Below are 23,192 nucleotides of genomic sequence, written 5' to 3'. Positions count from 1 at the left end.
CTCAAGATTGTATTTCGACTTTTTTCTCGAAATTGAACGAGTTTTTTCGAGAAACACAATGACTGTATTCTCTATTTAATGAGTTTATTCTCAAGATTGTTTTTCGACGTTTTTTTCCTCAAAATTTTACGAGTTTAATCTCGCATTATAATGACTTTAATCTCGAGATGTTTTTTTTTTTATTATTATTATTATTGCTTGGCCCTAATCCTCTTCCGTATTAACGTTTTGGCATTTGCTATGTGAAAAAATTAAATAATAATCATGGACATGGACATGATTCAAACCGGTTAAATGGTCCTGTAAAAAATGTTCACACTTTTGTGCTCCTCGCGGTCATAAATGAGCGCTTTGGAAATGAATGGGAGACGAATTTCATATAGTAGAAACTTTTGTTACTGCGGCCAAACAAAATCTTACTGAAAGCTTTTTTTTCTTTCTTTTTTTTAGATATTAGGCTCAAATTTGGAACACAACTTGTTTTACTCTAAAACTGCAAGAAAATCAGAGCCATACATCTAAATGTGATTTTGTTTAAAATAGTATTTTTGTGCATTTTTCATAAAAATTCTGTTACTTTTTTTAAGCTCACTTTTTTTTGTTTTTTTTTTTTTTACACTTCAGCATTAATCTGCCAAGAGTCATCTTTGAAAAGAGACCGAACGTCAGTCTGTGATCCAAAGCATTCAAGATTTACGACAGTTTAAGTTGGAAATTAAATTTTCAGATCTATGCTCAAAAAGTGAATAAATGGATTATAAATAGTGTAAAAATTTAGTATAAAAAAATGCCTAAAAATACAAAATATTACATAAAAACATTATCAAACTAAAATATAGTACATTCAATTAATTGACCAAAAAACAAAACAAAAAATCTGTAATTTTTGACCGATACGCGAAGAGCACCAAAGGGTAAAAAAATAATAAATAAATAAAAATGTAGGCTAATTTTCACTCATTGCTTGTCTTGGACATGAACTCAGACTGACGTGGAAGATTTGTTTTCATCGGCGCTGGACTGTCCCAGAATTGTTTCCCGGGATTGTGGTCACTTCCGTGTCTTGAGGGGAATTTCAAACAAGCCAATTTGAAGTGTGACGTGGCCCGTAGTGAAGGGAATAACCTCATCTGGTGTCTGAGCTCTTGAAATAATCATCTGCATTTGCATTTAGATAGTCAGTCGTCGACGGCTGTCTTGAGCGACTCTTCTCGGCGCTCGGCAGGGAAATTGGTTTGTTACTTCAGCTTGCTGAGGAAGATTTGAAATTTCCAATTACAAGACTCGGGACAAGAGATGTGGCACTTCCAGGAGTGAGCGTGCGGAAAACATGGAAAGCAGGAAGAAACAGACAGGTCATGATTCGATTAGAGCGGAAGTCTTGCCATGGATGTTCATAGCTGTGAGCAGAACCGGTCTGACTTATTCACATGTGCTCTATTGATGTTAAGGGGAAAAGCCTAATCAATCTAAACATTATAAATGTGGTAAATAGCCACAATATTTAATGATGTACAGAACTTCTGCAGAGATCTTTCTGTGAGATTCGATCACGTTCTAGGACTAGAATCCAAACTATTCTGGTTTTCAATCCCAATCCACTTAAAGGTGCAGTAAGCAATTTCTGGGAAACATTGAAATTGGATCAGCCCAAGTGGTAAAACACACCTGTAGCCAATCAGCTGTAAGGGGCGTGTCCATACATTAGGGAGGGGGGTGTTGGTACCTGTGTTGCATTAGTGTGATTGTGGATTTGGGGGCGGAGCTATCAAGATAGGGGCGTGGTCTTTTGGGGTATAGATGTGTTTGTTGTGGTGATTTCAAATATTAACAGCGTTTCTCAGAAATCTCTCACTGCACCTTTAATTCCAGTTCCTTAAAAGTTCACTGACATGTTTAAGCTTCACATGGCTTCAATAAGACTTTTTGTATTTGTTTGTGAATCAGACTACACTCATGATTTTAAATAATTAGTTAATAATTGGATTGAAAAGCACATAATCACCTTAATCGATCCAAATTAAGTTTCGATTGGATTGGAAGGGGTGATGTAGACATGAAATGTATGGAATTCCAAAGCTGCCAAAATAATAAATAAATAAATAAATAAATATACAAAGAAATGTAAAAAACAACAACAAAAACAAATACGTAAATAAATATACAGAGAAATGAACAAAAAATTAAAATAAATAATGAGTCTTTATACCTTTATTTCCTTATTTAATATGTATAATTGTATTTTTTCCCATTTTTCTTATACATTTATTTCCACATTCTGCATGTAGGTTGTGGACATGAATGCGCGCATGAATGACTTATGCGCAATATGGCCCAAATCTTATATCACGGTTTAAGTAATTTAAAATCACCCTAACTGTATGTATATTTGGTGACCATACATAGGCCACTCTTTCTTTATTCTCTTTATTTTCATATAATGTCTTGGCACACATGAACAGAAACCGCATCTTCAACAGATCTAATAACATACTTTGACACGGAAGCGCGTGAAATTATACAGTATTAATAACATTTAATGTAAATGCGCTGGATGGTGCTGATAAGAGCTTGTGTTTATTGTCGATGAGACTCACACACAAGATCAGATCGTGGAGAGGAACAAGTGCACAATGATCAATGCATTTGAAACGTGAAGGTAAATTCAGTTCGTGTTTCCTAACTTTGCTTACACAACATGTGACAGTTTAAATGCTTAAACCTTAATGCATATTCCAAAGATGCCGCTCTAAGGTAATAATAATTTATCACAAATTGGAATTATTCTGAATTTAATCAAGTAAAAGGTTCTCATGTAAACGCAGCTAGTGAAACACTCATATCATTCATTCAGATTGACATAAATGAGTTTATGCAAACATAACCTACCTAATGAAACAGCTGCTTCTCTGCAGATGGACAACCACGAGCACCACTGAAACAACACCAGCCCGCAGAGTAATCAGGCAAACAGTAATTAATCCAATTAGTGTTTACAATGATGAGTGGAATCGATTTCTTCTGCTGTGACTGGATAATTGTTCTGTGGGATTCATTAACTCTTGCCTTGCCATTGACGGACTTCTCCTGCAACCCGTGTCTTCACTCTTATACGGCAGGGGGCGCTATTACACATCTCCAGATAGAGTGCAGAACCTTATGGAAGCTTGTTTCGCCACAGAATAAAAAATAAAAAAAGGTAATTGCGACTTTTTATCTCATAATTCTGACTTTTTTTTTCTCACAATTGTGATATAAAGTCACAACTGCTTGATATAAAGTCACAATTGAGTGTTATAAAGTCAGAATTGTGTGCTATAAATTCAGAATTGTGTTATAAAGTTGCAATTGTGTGCAATAAAGTCAGAATTGTATCATAAAGTCAGAATTGTGTGATAAAGTTGCAATTGTGTGCTATAAAGTCATAATTGCGTGATAAAAAGTCAGAATTGTGTCATAAAGTCAGAATTGTGATATAAAGTTGCAGTTGTGTGCTATAAAGTCAGAATTGTGTGTTATAACGTCAGAATTGTATCATAAAGTCAGAATTGTGTGATATAAAGTCAATATTGAGTGCTATAAATTGAGAATTGTGTTATAAAGTCAGAATTGTGATATAAAGTTGCAATTGTGTGTTATAAAGTCAGAATTGCATGATATAAAGTCGCAATTATCTTTTAAAATGTTTTATTCTGTGGCGGAAACAAGCTTCCATATGAATCTCCGGATTAAAACACAGATGAAGAAGCAGAAACAAGTCATAGAAACTTTTCACTGCTTATGCATGTAGTCTTTGATAAAATAAAATAAATGTGATCTCAATTTGTTCAAAATTTTGCTTTTTTAAAAAGAATTTACCCACATTCAAATGTTGATAAAAACAGAATGCATTAAGCTAGATTATTTTTTTTTTTTTAAAGCAGAGGCTGTGTTGTTTCTTTTGATTTATTGCATGTTCATACAACAAAATATTCTTTGGGCCATGAAAGTTTTCTAAAAATTATCAGAAATGCTGCTGATGCCTGGTAACTAAAAAAATTAAATAAATAAAACCGCTGGCAGGGAAAGAGTTAAAGGTGCACATCATAATCACGATGATGATGCGATGTCAATAATAACTCCACGAACCCTGCTTTTAAATCAAAGGCATTTATTGCTAAAATGTACTTGACAAACAAACAAAAACAAACCACATTATCATCATAATCAGTATAAGACAATGTGAAAATGAAAACAATGTCAAATACCAGAGGAACAAGTTCTTGAGGAAATATTCCCCAACATCTCCACTCGAGCACCAGTATCATATAAATATGTCAATCATATACTTCGTTCACGTGAAGTTCATGCGGAAACGCTCTCGTCAATCATTCTGCCGTCATTCATGATGCAGTTCACACTCCTGTAAAAATAACATCGCACGGGTCCGAGTTAAATAAAGACAGAACGATCATGTGAAGGAGAAGTATTCCTCTTTCCAGTGGTCATCATCTCATCTCCAACATGGAGACCAACGTGTGCTTGTCTTTTGGCGAGCAAAATGGCACTTGTGCCCGAAAGTCCAGATGTGAAAAACACGGCACCATGATCAAATCCACAATGATTTGATATAAAAAGAGCACGACGTATGAGCATGAGAGTAAAAACACTGTCACTCGCGTCACGTGTGGATCAATCGTCTTGTGCTTATGAAGAACGAGCGTACATACGCCGAATAATGCTGGAAAAGAAGGAATCCATGTGCTCATGACTCTTTAATATTGATGCTTTTCACCTTTACATTCAGAAATGTGTCATAAACTAACAACTGAAGTCAATTAAACTGGTCTTTTCTCCTCTATTGTGTCGTATATCCGAGTGAAACGCTTCAGGAACAAGAACAAATGTGGGCGGGGCTTGATTGTGTCTGTGGGGATGTGGTTTGCTATTGGCTGATCTCATGTGATTGACAGGTTGCCCCGCCCACTTCATCAGAGAAGAGAAGAGATGTTGCGAGAGGACGTTATTCTGATTCAAGATTACCAGGAACATCAATTTAACACAATAATAATAAATCATTCAGAATAAACACTGCAACAAGAATTGTTTCCATTTTGATTTCATGGTGACTTTAAAAAACCGAACACAAGAACACAGCCCGAAACCTGCACTGGTTTTACATGTAAAACACACACTACTGGTTCTGTCAGGGTGGACGCATGTTTAATTTGACATAAATGAGCGTTTTCATTTCAAATGAGTGCAAACCTTCCACTCAAACACTAAATCACGGCAAAATAATGGATCCGATTCCCGAGGAATGCATGAACTGATAATGCTGGTCGCAGTGTTACTGAGATAATATTATCATTTTTATTTATATTAAAAATTATTATTTCATTTTAATTTTAGTTAAAGTTTTAGTATTTTTGTTGTGCTTTTGTCATTTTTGTATGTTTAAAAAAAATTCATTATTTTGATTTCAGTTTTAGTTAATTTAGTACATGATGTTAAACTAAATGAAACTAAATGAAAATTAACTAAATGAAAATGAGAAATTTTTCCTTGGCAACTAAAGCTGAAATTAAATAAGTTTAAGTATTTATTTCAGTTAAAATTGATTAATATTATAACATTTTATTTTATTTCAAGCAACAATTTTTTTAGTTTTAGTTTCAGTTATAATAATAATAACCCTGGTTAGTCACTTTGGATGAAAGCATCTGCCAAATGCATAAATGTAAATTTAACATTTACAGTAGTGGCCTTAAAGTGACGTCTAGCAAAATTACTCTTCACCCTTTATTCAGGTATTATTACAAATGTGCTAAAGATTCAGTACGCATATTGTGTAGTTGTGCTTGGATTTTAAAAAGCAATGAAACATGAAAAATTGTGCGACATCATTTTTGGCCAAACTATGAACCCATTCAAAAACAAGACAGTCAATGTTTGCTTTTTCCTCTCAGCTTTTTGTGTTTCTATGCATTTGTTTTGTTTTTGCTTTTTTATAATTTTGTCAGATAAATACCTCTTGCTCTTGCATCATTTTTAAAATATGTTAACGATTTCCTCATATTTTGATGGTTTCATTGATCTTGCAGGGTCATTAAAAACAAACATCCCATCCGAACATCACTTTTTGCCACTACTGTATTTTCCAGAGGAATTTAATAAGAATGACAATGACATTTTGTCTACACAAAATAACTGGCATCATTTAATTTCGCTTCATTTGATGAACTTAAACGCGCCTCCACTGACTAAAGCCCCCAGTCGTGAGTTTGTTCTCCTGAGCGTCTCTAAAATAAAGATCTGAACTCAACAGGTCCGTTCGTGTCCTCTAATGTAGAGCAGCGTCTGACGGAGATCTGTCTTCATTCAAACACCTTAAAGCCAGAAACAGACTCTACACGAGGACAGGAACACATCACATGTCGTTCTCAGTGTTGCATATCGAGGACATGAATGCCTCAGAAATGTGAAGGAAACCCTCCTCAGTAACTCACGAACACATTAGTGTCGGCATGCTAGTCTAGTGGCTTCTGGAACAAGAACAAATGTGGGCGGGGCTTGATTGTGTCTGTGGGGAATTGATTGGATGGTTGTGGTTTGCTATTGGCTGATCTCATGTGATTGACAGGTTGCCCCGCCCACATCATCAGAGAAGAGAAGAGATGCTGCAAGAGGAACTTATTCTGAGTCAAGGTTACAAGGAACATGAATTTAACACAATACTGATGTGCACCCGATGCAATATAAAAAAAAAAAAAAAAAAAAAAAAAGATATGTCCATTTTGATTTCATGGTGACTTTAAATGTTAAATATGACCAGAAACCTGCAACACGCTGGCCAAACATGTTTGTGTACTCGTGTAAAGTCTGTTTCTGGCACATTGAGCACATGGAAAACTCGGGAAAATACTTCTTGAAACTCTATGGCGCTTCAGGCATCAAACCTCCACAGAGACTCAGTCAACGAGACGGATGATGTCTGTGAGACTGATGAGGCAGTAAACCAGCACATGCACATCCCAGCATCCTCTGGGAGACACACAACCAGCATTTCAAATCAATAAGAAGAGTTTGTGCTTTCACATTGAGCTTCACTGTAAACCAGCTTTCATTATGAACCGTCCTGTGTGTGAAGCTCATCAGAACATGTCCGGATCATATTTCACTCAACAAAAAAAAAACATATGCATATATACATGTGTATATACACATATACATACATACATATATACACACACACACACACACACTGTGATCGTTCCAAAGTTTGGGATCAGTACGTTTAAAAAACTAATAAAAATGTATACTTTTGTTCATCAAGCACGCATTAAATTGATCAAAAGTGGCAGTAAAGACATTTATAATGTTACAAAAGATTCTATTTCAAATAAATGCTGTTCTTTTGAACTTTCTATTCATTAAAGAATCCTGAAAAAGAAAATGTATCAAGGTTTCCACAAAAATCTGAAGCAGCACTGATAATAAGAACAATTATTAATAATTGAGCACCAATGATAATTGATATAATTTAATAACTAAGTTGCTAATAATTATAGTAAAAAGTCATTATTCCAAACTTTTGACCAGTAGTGTGTGTGTGTGTGTGTGTGTGTGTGTGTGTGTGTGTGTGTGTGTGTGTGTATGTATGTATGTATGCATGTATATATATATATATATATAGAGTATGTATGTATATATATATATAAACAAATTTGAAATATACATTTAAATTATATTATTGTGATTATTTTCACTATTAAACAAACCGTAAACTCAATTTTTTTTGAAAACATTCATTTTTTTCATGGTTTAATTTCCAATTCTCAATCCTGTAATGCATTATTTTTCTTTTGAATGAGCATAAAGGCACTACTATACTAATACTAACATGCTGTATTCATATTTACCATTTATATAATATATCATGAATTCATTTGCATTACAAGAATGAGAATCTAGTAAAAAAAAAAAAAAATTGCTTTATGCAAAATAAAATGTTGATTTTGGTGTGAAATATGACAGGTTTGATGAGCTTCATCACTCACTACATTCATCGGATATCACTGGTGATTACATCCTCGTTGTGTCGTTATCATTCAGATCTGCTGATTCAAGGAGGAAATAAAAGCGAGGATGAAGCAGGATCTGAGATGTGATCTCCACACACACACACACACACACACACACACACACTCGCTCGCTCCTCCAGAAGAGCCACATCTATCATCTGAAAGGGCTTCCTAGCAGATGTATGAGGACGATGGCAGTAAAGATGCTCGTTCTTGTGTTCTTGTGCTCGTCTTCATGAGTGTGTGTGTTTCTTCGGGACGATCCCGTGATTCAGAGCTTGTCAGCTGGTGTTTGTCCTCTAGAAACTCTCCACGAAGCTGCCGGGGAACAGGCCCGTTCGGCCGGTGCGCTGAAGCGTTCCCTTGTACCAGCCGTCTTCACGTTTCTTGTGCACGAACACGACGTCGCCCTCCTTCAGCTCGATCTCGGCCTCGCTCTGGGGCGGATACGGGACCAGCACACGAAACCTGACGGAGGACAAACACACGGTTATAACGGGGGAAACATTCACACGAAACCTGACGGAGGACAAACACGCGGTTATAACGGGGGAAACATTCACACGAAACCTGACGGAGGACAAACACGCGGTTATAACGGGGGAAACATTCACACGAAACCTGACGGAGGACAAACACACGGTTATAACGGGGGAAACATTCACACGAAACCTGACGGAGGACAAACACACGGTTATAACGGGGGAAACATTCACACGAAACCTGACGGAGGACAAACACACGGTTATAACGGGGGAAACATTCACACGAAACCTGACGGAAGAAAAACACACGGTTATAACGGGGGAAACATTCACACAACACCTGACGGAGGACAAACACGCGGTTATAACGGGGGAAACATTCACACGAAACCTGTCGGAAGACAAACACACGGTTATAACGGGGGAAACATTCACACGAAACCTGACGGAGGACAAACACGCGGTTATAACGGGGGAAACATTCACACGAAACCAGACGGAGGACAAACACGCGGTTATAACGGGGGAAACATTCACACGAAACCTGACGGAAGACAAACACGCGGTTATAACGGGGGAAACATTCACACGAAACCTGACGGAAGACAAACACGGTTATAACGGGGGAAACATTCACACGAAACCTGACGGAGGACAAACACACGGTTATAACGGGGGAAACATTCACACGAAACCTGACGGAAGACAAACACACGGTTATAACGGGGGAAACATTCACACGAAACCTGACGGAAGACAAACACGGTTATAACGGGGGAAACATTCACACGAAACCTGACGGAGGACAAACACGCGGTTATAACGGGGGAAACATTCACACGAAACCTGACGGAAGACAAACACGGTTATAACGGGGGAAACATTCACACGAAACCTGACGGAGGACAAACACGCGGTTATAACGGGGGAAACATTCACACGAAACCTGACAGAAGACAAACACAGTTATAACGGGGGAAACATTCACACGAAACCTGACGGAAGACAAACACACGGTTTTAACGGGGGAAACATTCACACGAAACCTGACGGAAGACAAACACACAGTTATAACGGGGGAAACATTCACACGAAACCTGACGGAAGACAAACACACGGTTATAACGGGGGAAACATTCACACGAAACCTGACGGAAGACAAACACGCGGTTATAACGGGGGAAACATTCACACGAAACCTGACGGAGGACAAACACGCGGTTATAACGGGGGAAACATTCACACGAAACCTGACGGAAGACAAACACGCGGTTATAACGGGGGAAACATTCACACGAAACCTGACGGAGGACAAACACACGGTTATAACGGGGGAAACATTCACACGAAACCTGACGGAGGACAAACACGCGGTTATAACGGTGGAAACATTCACACGAAACCAGACGGAGGACAAACACGCGGTTATAACGGGGGAAACATTCACACGAAACCTGACGGAAGACAAACACACGGTTATAACGGGGGAAACATTCACACGAAACCAGACGGAAGACAAACACACGGTTATAACGGGGGAAACATTCACACGAAACCTGACGGAAGACAAACACGCGGTTATAACGGGGGAAACATTCACACGAAACCTGACGGAAGACAAACACGCGGTTATAACGGGGGAAACATTCACACGAAACCTGACGGAAGACAAACACACGGTTATAACGGGGGAAACATTCACACGAAACCTGACGGAAGACAAACACGCGGTTATAACGGGGGAAACATTCACACGAAACCTGACGGAAGACAAACACGCGGTTATAACGGGGGAAACATTCACACGAAACCTGACGGAAGACAAACACGCGGTTATAACGGGGGAAACATTCACACGAAACCTGACGGAGGACAAACACGCGGTTATAACGGGGGAAACATTCACACGAAACCTGACGGAAGACAAACACACGGTTATAACGGGGGAAACATTCACACGAAACCTGACGGAAGACAAACACGCGGTTATAACGGGGGAAACATTCACACGAAACCTGACGGAAGACAAACACACGGTTATAACGGGGGAAACATTCACACGAAACCTGACGGAGGACAAACACACGGTTATAACGGGGGAAACATTCACACGAAACCTGACGGAGGACAAACACACGGTTATAACGGGGGAAACATTCACACGAAACCAGACGGAGGACAAACACACGGTTATAACGGGGGAAACATTCACACGAAACCTGACGGAAGACAAACACGGTTATAACGGGGGAAACATTCACACGAAACCTGACGGAAGACAAACACACGGTTATAACGGGGGAAACATTCACACGAAACCTGACGGAAGACAAACACGGTTATAACGGGGGAAACATTCACACGAAACCTGACGGAAGACAAACACACGGTTATAACGGGGGAAACATTCACACGAAACCTGACGGAAGACAAACACACGGTTATAACGGGGGAAACATTCACACGAAACCTGACGGAGGACAAACACGCGGTTATAACGGGGGAAACATTCACACGAAACCTGACGGAAGACAAACACACGGTTATAACGGGGGAAACATTCACACGAAACCTGACGGAAGACAAACACACGGTTATAACGGGGGAAACATTCACACGAAACCAGACGGAGGACAAACACGCGGTTATAACGGTGGAAACATTCACACGAAACCTGACGGAAGACAAACACACGGTTATAACGGGGGAAACATTCACACGAAACCTGACGGAAGACAAACACACGGTTATAACGGGGGAAACATTCACACGAAACCTGACAGAAGACAAACACACGGTTATAACGGGGGAAACATTCACACGAAACCTGACGGAAGACAAACACACGGTTATAACGGGGGAAACATTCACACGAAACCTGACGGAAGACAAACACGCGGTTATAACAGGGGAAACATTCACACGAAACCTGACGGAAGACAAACACACGGTTATAACGGGGGAAACATTCACACGAAACCTGACGGAAGACAAACACACGGTTATAACGTGGGAAACATTCACACGAAACCTGACGGAGGACAAACACGCGGTTATAACGGGGGAAACATTCACACGAAACCTGACGGAGGACAAACACGCGGTTATAACGGGGGAAACATTCACACGAAACCTGACGGAGGACAAACACGCGGTTATAACGGGGGAAACATTCACACGAAACCTGACGGAGGACAAACACGCGGTTATAACGGGGGAAACATTCACACGAAACCTGACGGAGGACAAACACGCGGTTATAACGGGGGAAACATTCACACGAAACCTGACGGAGGACAAACACGCGGTTATAACGGGGGAAACATTCACACGAAACCTGACGGAGGACAAACACGCGGTTATAACGGGGGAAACATTCACACGAAACCTGACGGAGGACAAACACACGGTTATAACGGGGGAAACATTCACACGAAACCTGACGGAGGACAAACACGCGGTTATAACGGGGGAAACATTCACACGAAACCTGACGGAGGACAAACACACGGTTATAACGGGGGAAACATTCACACGAAACCTGACAGAAGACAAACACACGGTTATAACGGGGGAAACATTCACACGAAACCTGACGGAGGACAAACACACGGTTATAACGGGGGAAACACACGCTTCTTGTGTTCAACAACAGCACAGTATCAAATCAGATTGACCTGCACTCATCAGATTAATACCATATGGGCAATGTCTGATAACATCAAACCATAAAACAATGATTTAATCAACTTTGCAGTTCATATAATCGGGGTGAGCTAGGCACATATTATTAAACACACTTTAATTCCACTTTTCGAATATTTTCTCCATTTTTAGTTAGAATTAGAGTTAGGGTTAGAATGACCAAAAGGCGAATTCAAACTCGAGTCGATTTGCGCCAAAACGATTCCATAATTTTGACTGGGCCAATCAGATGTCAGTGGGCGGAGTCAGTGTAAATATCGTCTGCCAACAAGGTAAATATACACTCCGCAATCTTTCCCACTATAAAGAAAAGTGCATTGAAAAGGTTGCCTTGATGATAGGGGTGTAACAATATATCGTGTCACAATATATCGCAATTAAAAAATGCAACAATATTTATCGTGTATAGTTCACCCAAAATAAACATTACTGCGTGAGAAAAATTCAAGTTTACAGAGTTTAGTGTCAGTTCTACATTAAACTACTATATATAATGTTGAATATAATGTATAATAATGCAATGGGGGAATATTGTGTGTCCTCCTGATAATGCCAAATGTCTGATGTTACCAGTAAAAAGTGGCTTACATTATTTTAAATATATCTAGTCGTGAAACAATGCAATCATATTCGTCTAAAATAATTCTGTATTCAGCTTCAGAATCATGAATATTGTTATTCTGGTGTCTCTATTGTCCTGTGTTTTGGGTTTCAGCACCAAGTCCAATACTATTCATTTACACACCAGTGTAATATCAAATTGAGCATTTTAATCAACAGTTTTAGCTTTTATCATGTGTCTTGGAGTATCGCAATAATATCGTATCGTGAGTTCGGTATCGTGATATGTGTCGAATCGTGACATGAGGGCATCGTTACACCCCTACTTGATGTCAAAGGCATGTGCTTGTTCACCTCTCTCGGGACAATGGCTTGGGTTCGGGCCGGATGGCCAGCGGTGAGGATGAGGAACAGGCCTGTCGTGTTGGCGGAGACACAGAGAAGTTGAGATCCAGTGAGCCACTCTTTCTGTGCAGCGGCTCCAGGCCCATGGCTCCCTGCATCTCGCTCTCCACGGGACAGGACCCGGCCCGCAGCTCCGGGGCCATGGCTCCCCGCACGGATGAGGAAGAGGAGGAGGAGGACGAGGAAGAGGAGGGATCGTGTGTGGGAGAGACCGATGGTGGCGAGCGGGACTTCTTTTTGGCTGCCGCTCCGGAAAGCAGCTTGAGGAGGCCACTGCTCTTCTTCTCCTTCTGTGGGACAAACACACACAGATAGTGGCGTTTTCACCACTTGTGGACGGAACGCAGTCATAAAACTGGAATTTACAGTAAATATCAGCAACATGCAGAGAGCTCCTCAGGGGCTCAAATGTAAGATGTTGTGCCAGATGATGATTGGTCGGTGTATTATACATGACAAACAGGCTTCAATGAATTATGTAATATTTTAAAATATGTGATATGTGGATTTTTAATTGAATCGACACACTACCTTTTATTATTGAAAAAAAAGAGTTTAAAAATTGTTTTATTTATTTTTTTCCTGCCGTCGAGCCATATACTCACTGAAAGAACCATATTTGGCTCGAGATCATCGGTTCCCGGGCAGACTGTGGGATACCTACGTTTACACTAGTGCATTTTCACTTTAAAACGCATAACTTTTGCTACGGTTACGCCTGCCGTCCACACACACACACACACACACACACACACACACACACACACACACACACACACACACACACACACACACACACACACACACACACACACACACACTCCAGAGTTTTAGACCCTCGAAAACCGAGACCAAGACCGAAGCAAGACACACAACTGTTATCCAGAAAAATTAAAACAGACGACAACAGAATTTCTGGGGGAAAAAACATTTCACAGGGCCGCCTTATTGTAAAAATGAAATGAAATTATTAAAGTTTTATGAATTCAATTGATAAAATGATTTTTGATTTTTAAAATGTGAAAATTAAAACGGAATGTTTTATGCCTTCATTTGATTACCACCGTCATTTTTATTTATTTATAAAATCATAGATACAGAAATTTAAAAGACAACACAAAAATTCTAATGAATAAATAAAAGAATACATAAATAAAACGGAATCCAGAAAAGTTAACAGACATCACATTCTGTAAAAAAAATAAAAATAAAAATGAATTAAATTATTATACAAGCGGAATCCAGAAAAATTCCCCAAACTGAATTTGGGGGGAAAAAACTACGGATTTCATTGGGTCGTGTTACAAACAGCATCTGGAAGTGTTGCTGGAATCACGTGATCTTGTGAATCTGCTGCTAACGGTAAGAACAGAGGGATCTCCGAGTAATCCGTGTCTGTAATGGCTGTTCTGTGGTGACACATGCTGTATGTGGGTGGAGAACAAACTCATTCTGGGTTTGGTGGAGCTGATCCGAGCTAAACTCCCAACAGAGCAAATCCAAGCCAGGCCACTAGGAGGCGTCTGAGATCCAGACTCTGACTGGAGCCGAAAGAAGAAGAACTAGTCAACCTGCATCTTTTCTTCTCAGATTGTGGGTAGGAATGTGGTGTCAGACCCCTTTGTGTTCACACTGTTGCTTTTGGGATCTAGTCCAGTTCAGTATATTATGGCTGATCCTATGGCCTTCAATATTTTATCCAATTCACTTACATTTTATGTGCCTCACTAACCAAGATATTCATTTGTTAAGATTATTATTATTTTGTTAAATGACATTGCTACAAATGCTGATAAATGAGCTTAACTCTGTTCATCTTTTACACAAAAACATAACATTTTGTTGCAAGGCTACATCCATATTCTTGCACTAGATCACACACACATTCATTTTGAATTGTTTTCCTTGAATCATGTTTTAATAGCAGAAGGCAATGGTAACGTCAGCATAAAAAAAATAAAAATGCATCCATTCTGGGTGTTTGCTAGGCGGTTGCTAGGGCATTCTGGGTGTTTGCTAGGCGGTTGCTGGGGCAGTCTGGGTGTTTGCTAGGCGGTTGCTAGGGCATTCTGGGTGTTTGCTAGGCGGTTGCTGGGGCAGTCTGGGTGTTTGCTAGGCAGTTGCTGGGGCAGTCTGGGTGGTTGAAAGGGCATTCCGGGTGGGATAGGTTAACGCTGGGACATTCTGGGTGGTTGCTAGGCGGTTGCTGGGGCAATCTGGGTGGTTGCTAGGCAGTTGCTGGGGCGTTCTGAATGGTTGCTAGGCAGTTGCTGGGGCATTCTGGGTGGTTGCTAGGCAGTTGCTGGGGGGCTCCTAGGCTGTTGCTGGGGCACTCTGGGTGGTTGCTAGGCGGTTGCTGGGGCAATCTGGGTGGTTGCTAGGCGGTTGCTGGGGCATTTTGGGTGGTTGCTGGGGCACTCTGGATGGTTGCTAGGCAGTTGCTGGGGCGTTCTGGATGTTTGCTAGGCGGTTGCTGGGGCACTCTTGGTGGTTGCTAGGCAGTTGCTGGGGCATTCTGGATGGTTGCTATGTGGTTGCTGGGGCACTCTGGGTGGTTGCTAGGCAGTTGCTGGGGCAATCTGGGTGGTTGCTGGGGCATTCTGGGTGGTAGCTGGGGCATTACAAATCCGACACGTGTCTGAACATGAGATCTGTGCATCAAGCCTGAAGTGCTGACATCATGAGATCACATTTGCACGACGGTTCCTTCCCACCTGTGCATGACTGTGCACTGTGTCTCGTTGTCTTATTTTTAACCATGCGTGTGACTCTGAGCTAATTAACAGCCCATAATCAGCATGCAGGAACGACTGCTGAAACAACATGTGATCACACATCACTCATGTTCATCACATGACCTCAGAGAAGTCTGTCTCTCATCTACCAACAGAAAGACTGAGGAAATATTTATTTTCAGCTGTAAAACTTTTTTTTGCTGATTTGCTTAGATCATTTATTAAATGAAATATGTATGTACTAACTATACTATTAAAGTAAATAGAGCAAATCATTTTGAACCTAAGTGGGTGAATTATGTGTATGATGTATATTACGATGTTATGATGAACTATATGCCTTTCTCCACTGATGTTCTGAGTTTTTCTAAGCATTTCTAAAGGATTGCTGATTGTTATAACGCTGCTGTTTGACTCTGAGATGGTGAACGGGGAATGACAAACATTTATTTAGTCTTTTTTTTATTGAAAAATTTAAACATTTTATTTTTATTGACATTTATTGTCCCTCATGATAACTAGTACTAGAATATATTCGTATACTAGTTTTGATAAACCTTGAGAACAACTAGTATATATTCATATTCTAGTTATTTTGATCAATTTTTAGAACTAGTACTAGTATACATTCATATTCTAGTTGTATCCATATATTATGAAAACTAGTACACTATAATAACTAGTACTAGTTATATTCATATACTATGATATACAATGATAACTGGTACTAGTTATATCGATATACTATGATAACTAGTACTAGTATATATTCATATACTAGTAATCATGAGGCACAATAAATGCATAATAAAATCCAAATTTCTGTCATAATGAATTTGATTTATTATTACCATGAATTTAAATATACTAATGAGCTTCTATGAATATGTTAATGAGCATGACTGACCTTCTCCACCTTCTTGTCCTGGAGTTTGTGGAGTCCGTGAGCAGAAGCGTCTCCTGCGCTCAGGTGAGCCGCGGTGACGTTGGGCGGTGTGATGGCGGAGGAGGCGGAGCTCATGAGGAGTCGAGCAGAGCTCGGGTTAGGAGAGAGCGGGTGCACCTGAGGGGTCGCCACCATCGACAGGGGTCGAGCGGGGGGGCGGGACGGGCTGGCCTGGGGTCGCAGAGGGGTCACGGACGCCGTGGGTCGCTCAGGGCTGCTGCTCGCCGGAGGACTGTGGACTGTTTCAATCATTTTATATGCAATTAGTCATTTGTCACATATATGTATGTGCTCAGGGTTTGAAATGAACCTTTTCACTCACCGGCCAATTTGGCTACAAAATTTTTAAGTTACTGGCCAATTCAGAACTTCTACTAGCCAAATAAAAAAAAGAAAAAAAAGAAAAAAAAAAGAAATAAACCAGATTAACTATGTCACAGCTTAGATATATATTTATATAAATATTATAAAATTAGGATTTTATACATTTATTTCTTATTCAAACAAAATCCTGTCATCCAGCATCTCCTCCCTTCCTCTTTCATCCTCATCCTTTTCACCCAAAATGTATTTTAGGTGGACAGATCAATACTCAGTTCAGTATTTGCGCTAAATCTGTGCAGATTTGTCTTACACGAACTTCCCAGCAAAGTGAGTAAACATAATAAGTAACATGCCAAATTGGCTCATGATTTGACAGCGTTACCCGCCACTGTTGATTTTACACGCATTTGACGGGTGTTAATTTCAAACCATGTGTGTGTCGTCATGTGATTAGATGATGTCACAGCAGGTCTGATTTGCAGTGAGACGGTGTCCCGTCCCGCCGTTCTGCGCCGCTTCACAAGCTTCGCTCCTCGAAGTTCAAGAACTGCCGAGAATGCAACCCGGCAATTACTGCCAACGCAGGTGCAAGGCATTCATTACAACAGACGTCTTATCTGAGCTGTAAAATGCTTTAACAAGCTCCTTTACCAGCTAATGCGTCTTCAGTGAGCGCCGATCTGACCTGAATAGATTACAGAGCGCATCACGTTCACACGCTTCATTGGCGCTGAGCTGACACGCGGGAAAAACTGTGTGTGTGTGTGTGTGTGTGTGTGTGTGTGTGTGTGTGTGTGTGAAGACAAATAACACTGCAGAAAGCTTCAGTAATAATAAACAATATGCACTGCTACAGTATATTCAGACACTAGCTTTTATTAATATTTTGAATTAGTCATTTTAATTTGAGTTAGAAATTTAGTTCTCATTTTCATTTGTTTTTTAAGATGTCTACATAGTTTTTGTTCTTTTTTTATTTCAGTTTAAAGGGCACCTACTATACAAAATTTACATGGTGTTTGAACATAAATGTGTGTTGGCAGTGTGTGAACACAACACAACCAACCACTAACCCTAGTGATAAAAATCCACCCAGTGTTTTTTTTTTATTCCCCATAAATCATAAGCACTGTCTCAGAAAAAGCGTTCTCAGATTCGGGGCAATGTGACGTACTTTTGCACAAGCCCCTCCCACAACTGTTGACTGACACTGGTGTATTAGCATAGCCCCGCCCTGAGTGAGCTGTACACAAGCCCCTCCCACAACTGTTGACTGACACTGGTGTATTAGCATAGCCCCGCCCTGAGTGAGCTGTACACAAGCCCCTCCCACAGCTGTTGACTGACACTGGTGTATTAGCATAGACCCACCCTGAGTGAGCTGAACACAAGCCCCTCCCACAGCTGTTGACTGACACTGGTGTATTAGCATAGACCCACCCTGAGTGAGCTGAACACAAGCCCCTCCCACAACTGTTGACTGACACTGCAGTATTAGCATAGACCCGCCCCGAGTGAGCTGTACACAAGCTCCGCCCACGACTGTTGATGGACACTGCAGTATTAGCATAGACCCACCCTGAGTGAGCTGAACAAAAGCCCCTCCCACGACTGTTGATGGACACTGCAGTATTAGCATAGACCCGCCCTGAACAGCAAACACTCTACCTGAAACGTGAATTCATTAAAGGGCTCAAATCATGATTAGTCAGATTTTCTAATTCCTCTTTTGAGTGTTCTGCTGGCGACTCACCGAGCTGCATGGCGGACCGCGCTTGATTGACAGTTTGCTGACTGGACAAGCGCAGACAGTTCTTCATGTGTGGAGACGACGGGCTGGAGAGCGGCGAGCCGGAGCGAGACGCCGAGGACATCAGGACGGGACTCGAGGGGCCGGCGGAGCCCGGGGATCCAGGAGCCACCTTCGCCTGAGCCGATCCTGGGAGACACGGCCGCGTCTGACCGACCGCAAACGGGGCCCTGAGGAAACACAATCACACAACATGAGGACACACAATCACACAACATGAGGACACACAATCACACAACATGAGGACACACAATCACACAACATGAGGACACACAATCACACAACATGAGGACACACAATCACACAACATGAGGACACACAATCACACAACATGAGGACACACAATCACACAACATGAGGACACACAATCACACAACATGAGGACACAACCACCCTATACTGGTAAAAATACACCCACTCTCCTTTTTTTAATCCCCATAAATCATAAGCAGTGTCTCAGAACAAGCAGATTCTAGCTTTTGTGACATCACATTGCACAGGCCCCGCCCACGACTGCTGACAGACTCCACCCTATTAGCATAGCTCCTCCCCTCAGTGAGCTGCACACAGTCAGCATGTTTATCTCCTCGCCAGAGCGTTTAACAGCAGCATTCAAGTAAGAAAAGTATTCTTATTAAAGCTACTAAAGTTATTCAGTCAAGAGCAGTGAGTGATTTTCTGTTTTTATGAATTAATCATAAAAACAGCAGTAGGTTCTGTATATTACACTGCTTTCACTTTAATACACAGATCTAATATATACATGCAGTTTCTTTCCCTGCTGTTTACGTTCACAGGCATAACCGACTGTGATAGTCAAAACCAAACAGATGTTTTAGTTTTTGGCAGAGTATCCGAGGCACCAGCTGTACAGGCTCCGCCCTCTTCTGGAAAGGGGGCGGGGACAATCAGCTCACTTGCATTTAAAGATACATGCACAAAAACAGCATGTTTTTTCTTCCACTTATTTACAACATGGTATAATAAATGATCTGTGGGTTTTTTTGAGCTGAAACTTCAGACACATTCAGGGGACACCTGAAACTTATATTACATCTTGTAAAAAGCGGTAATGCATTGACCAATGCTTATAAACGAGACCTCATGATAAAGTGTTATTACATAAAATAATTATAGTTAATTCAAATCAAATTCTATAATTCAAGAAGTTTCAGTTTAAGTGAATGTTCTTCAACCTTTACACTTTTTATCACCAATAATTTTTCTAGTCATTCTCAACTTTTTAAAACGTATCTTTTTTAAGTATTTATTCATTTCCGTGACTTTTTCAGATCCAAAAAATCCCTCATATATCCAAGGTTTTCCAAGGTCTCATTTCAGGACATATGTAGAATGATCCTATTCATAGATCACTGGAAGAAAAATTAAATAACCTATTAAACCTGAAAGTATTATCCAATCATTTAAGACATTTCTCCGTTTATAGAACTTTTTGACATAAAGGGTTCTTTAAAATTGAGTCAAGAACCCTAGAGTTTTATCTAGAACCCCATTAAACCTATTTTGTGTAGTTATAAACTGTCACAGAACTGCAATATAAACTCAAGTAACCATTAAACTCTTTATTATTCTGTATAGTTCATGATGCAGGAATGAGCGACTCAAATCTTCTGTGTCTGCTGACATTTAACGTGTAATGACTTCATTTACTGTGGCGTTTTGTGCTGCATTAATCAGACTGAAGCGAACCTGTACAGACAGAGGAGAGATGAGGATTTACAGCGATGGATTCCTCAGATATCAGCCTCTCTAAGTGAAACAGATCACGTTTTTATGTTGACCCTCCCGTATGGAGGCCACCTGAGGGAAAATGATTCCCAGAAGCCCGGAGCCGTGGCTTAATGTGTTTACAGACGCTACACGACTCCACCTGTGTGAAAACACACACACACACACTTGGGAGGATTCGCCTCGACTAAGGATCGTTATCGCTGCTGTCATTGCATGATGAAAAAGGTGTTTGTTCGCCTGTCACACATGAAGTTTCTGCAAATGCAACTTCACCAATTACAGCTGAGACTCACACGTCTAAAACGGCACTGGGAACGCAAACATTTGCACGTTTATTTCAGGAGTTTTTCAACACACCAGATGCAAAGGCTCACAGGTAACCTCGGCAAACATGTGATGATGATGATGATGATGATGATGATGAAAATTTAGAGACTCAAACAGATTCAAGCTGCATGATTCTGATAAACTGAGAATATTTTTTTGTTTGTTTAAAATAGAGATCATGATTCTCCCACAATTGTGAATAGACAACTAAACAAAATAACATGCCATTTAGTATGAGGTTCAGACAAAATGTCACTACAATGTTACTACAGTAAAAAATTAGTTTGAATGAATGATGATTCAATGTCACACTTACAAAGACTTCACTTGTTTCATTGTAAATCAGCATTTTTTAATGAATCCTTTGAATTAATGATTCAATGATTGTTTCATTACTGGATGAATCAGTGTTTTTGAACAAATCTCTTGAGTGAATGATTCAATGACTCACGCAAAGACTTCAAGGGCCCTATTTTAACGATCTGAAACGCAAGTGTCAAAGCGCAAAGCGCAAGTAACTTTGTGGGCGGGTCTCGGCGCTGTTGCTATTTTCCCGGCGGGATAAATGACTCTTGCGCCAGGCGCAAATCTAAAATGGGTTGGTCTGAAGTAGCTTCATTATTCATAGGTGTGGTTTGGGCGTAACGTGAAATAAACCAATCAGAGCGTCATCTCACATTCCCTTTAAGAGCAAACGCGCTTTTTCCATAGCGGATTGCTATTGAAACGGCAGATTTGCCAGGCGCGCGCCAGGAGCGGTTCACAGCCAAGGAGAGCAACGCTCTCGTCACGGCCGTAAAAGAGAGAAGTTACATTGAAATGGAGAAACCCACCCAAATTAACTTCGGTTAAACAGGCGTATGATAATTTGGGTAAATGTGTAAGCTAGATGTATGCTTTTATAATAAATAGTCTATCTATCTATCTATCTATCTATCTATCTATCTATCTATCGTAATAATGTATGATTTGCAAAAATGAAAACTGCTGCTTCTGTGTAGATGAGAGAATCAAAGCGCGCGTTGTGCACACGCTACATTGATTATGGCCGAGGCATGCGCCCTTAAAATAGCATATGAATAACATGCGCAACGCGCCACTGACTTTAAACTATTTTTTCCTGGTTAGTGGCGCAATTGTTTTCTAAACCTGCAAAATAGCATGAATGAACGTTTGCGCCGGAACACGCCTCCTCTTTGCGCGGAACCGCCCCCGGGAGCGCAAGTGTATTTCCTAACTTACCGACGTGCTTCTGTGGAGGGAAAAGTCCGCTTTGCGCGGGTGCAAAATAGGAATGATACATGCGTCGGTGTACAAAGTCACTTGCGCTGGGTGCAAGATAGGGCCCCAAGTGTTTCATTACTGGATGAATCAGCATTTTTGAACAAATCTCTTGAGTGAATGATTCAATGACTCACGCAAAGACTTCAAGTGTTTCATTACTGGATGAATCAGCATTTTTTAACAAATCTCTTGAATGAATGATTCAATGACTCACGCAAAGTCTTCACTTGTTGCATTATTGGATGAATCAGAGTTTTTGAACAAATTTCTTGAATGAATGATTCAATGACTCACGCAAAATCTTCACTTGTTGCATTATTGGATGAAATCAGTGTTTTTGAACAAATCTCTGGAGTGAATGATTCAATGACTCACACAAAGGGCCCTATCTTGCACCCAGCGCAAGTGACTTTGTACACCGACGCATGTATCATTCCTATTTTGCACCCGCGCAAAGCGCGCTTTTCCCTCCACAGAAGCACGTCGCTAAACTAGGGAATGAACTTGCGCTCCCTGGGCGGTTCAGCGCAAAAAAAGGAGGCGTGTTCCGGCGCAAACGTTCCTTCATGCTATTTTGATGGTTTAGAAAACAATTGAGCCACTAACCAGGAAAAAATAGTTTAAAGTCAGTGGCGCGTTGCGCATGTTATTCATATGCTATTTTAAGGGCGCATGCTTGGCCATAATCAATGTAGCGTGTGCACAACGCGCACTTTGATTCTCTCATCTACACAGAAGCAGCAGTTTTCATTTTTTCAAATCATACATTATTACGATAGATAGATAGATAGATAG

The 23,192-nt window shown here is 40.5% G+C and overlaps 1 protein-coding gene and 1 long non-coding RNA gene across 3 annotated transcripts in view; one reads left to right on the top strand and one right to left on the bottom strand.

The window, feature by feature from the left end:
* LOC309502440 overlaps positions 1-23,192 on the top strand; it is a 113,571-nt gene that overhangs the window by 72,277 nt on the left and 18,102 nt on the right. The gene's annotated exons all lie outside the window — the stretch shown is intronic.
* The window catches only part of LOC309502319 (E3 ubiquitin-protein ligase SH3RF3-like), a 149,355-nt gene continuing 133,769 nt past the window's right edge, over positions 7,607-23,192 (bottom strand). Inside the window, exons 7-10 of one of the 2 annotated variants that reach the window (XM_082174674.1) lie at positions 18,978-19,204; positions 16,862-17,139; positions 13,169-13,509; positions 7,608-8,531 (exon numbers count right to left, since the gene is read on the bottom strand). In XM_082174674.1, the coding sequence (XP_082030800.1) occupies positions 8,363-8,531; positions 13,169-13,509; positions 16,862-17,139; positions 18,978-19,204 (1,015 nt within the window). In that variant the 3' untranslated portion in view covers positions 7,608-8,362. Of the gene's footprint in view, positions 8,532-13,168; positions 13,510-16,861; positions 17,140-18,977; positions 19,205-23,192 lie in introns of both variants that reach the window. The other variant, XM_082174675.1, reaches the window with a different exon arrangement.

Source organism: Leuciscus leuciscus, assembly GCF_965113295.1.
Source record: "Leuciscus leuciscus genome assembly, chromosome: 7".
Taxonomy (NCBI): domain Eukaryota; kingdom Metazoa; phylum Chordata; class Actinopteri; order Cypriniformes; family Leuciscidae; genus Leuciscus; species Leuciscus leuciscus.
The sequence above is the reverse complement of the archived record's forward strand: the minus strand, read 5'-3'. Positions and strand labels throughout refer to the sequence as shown.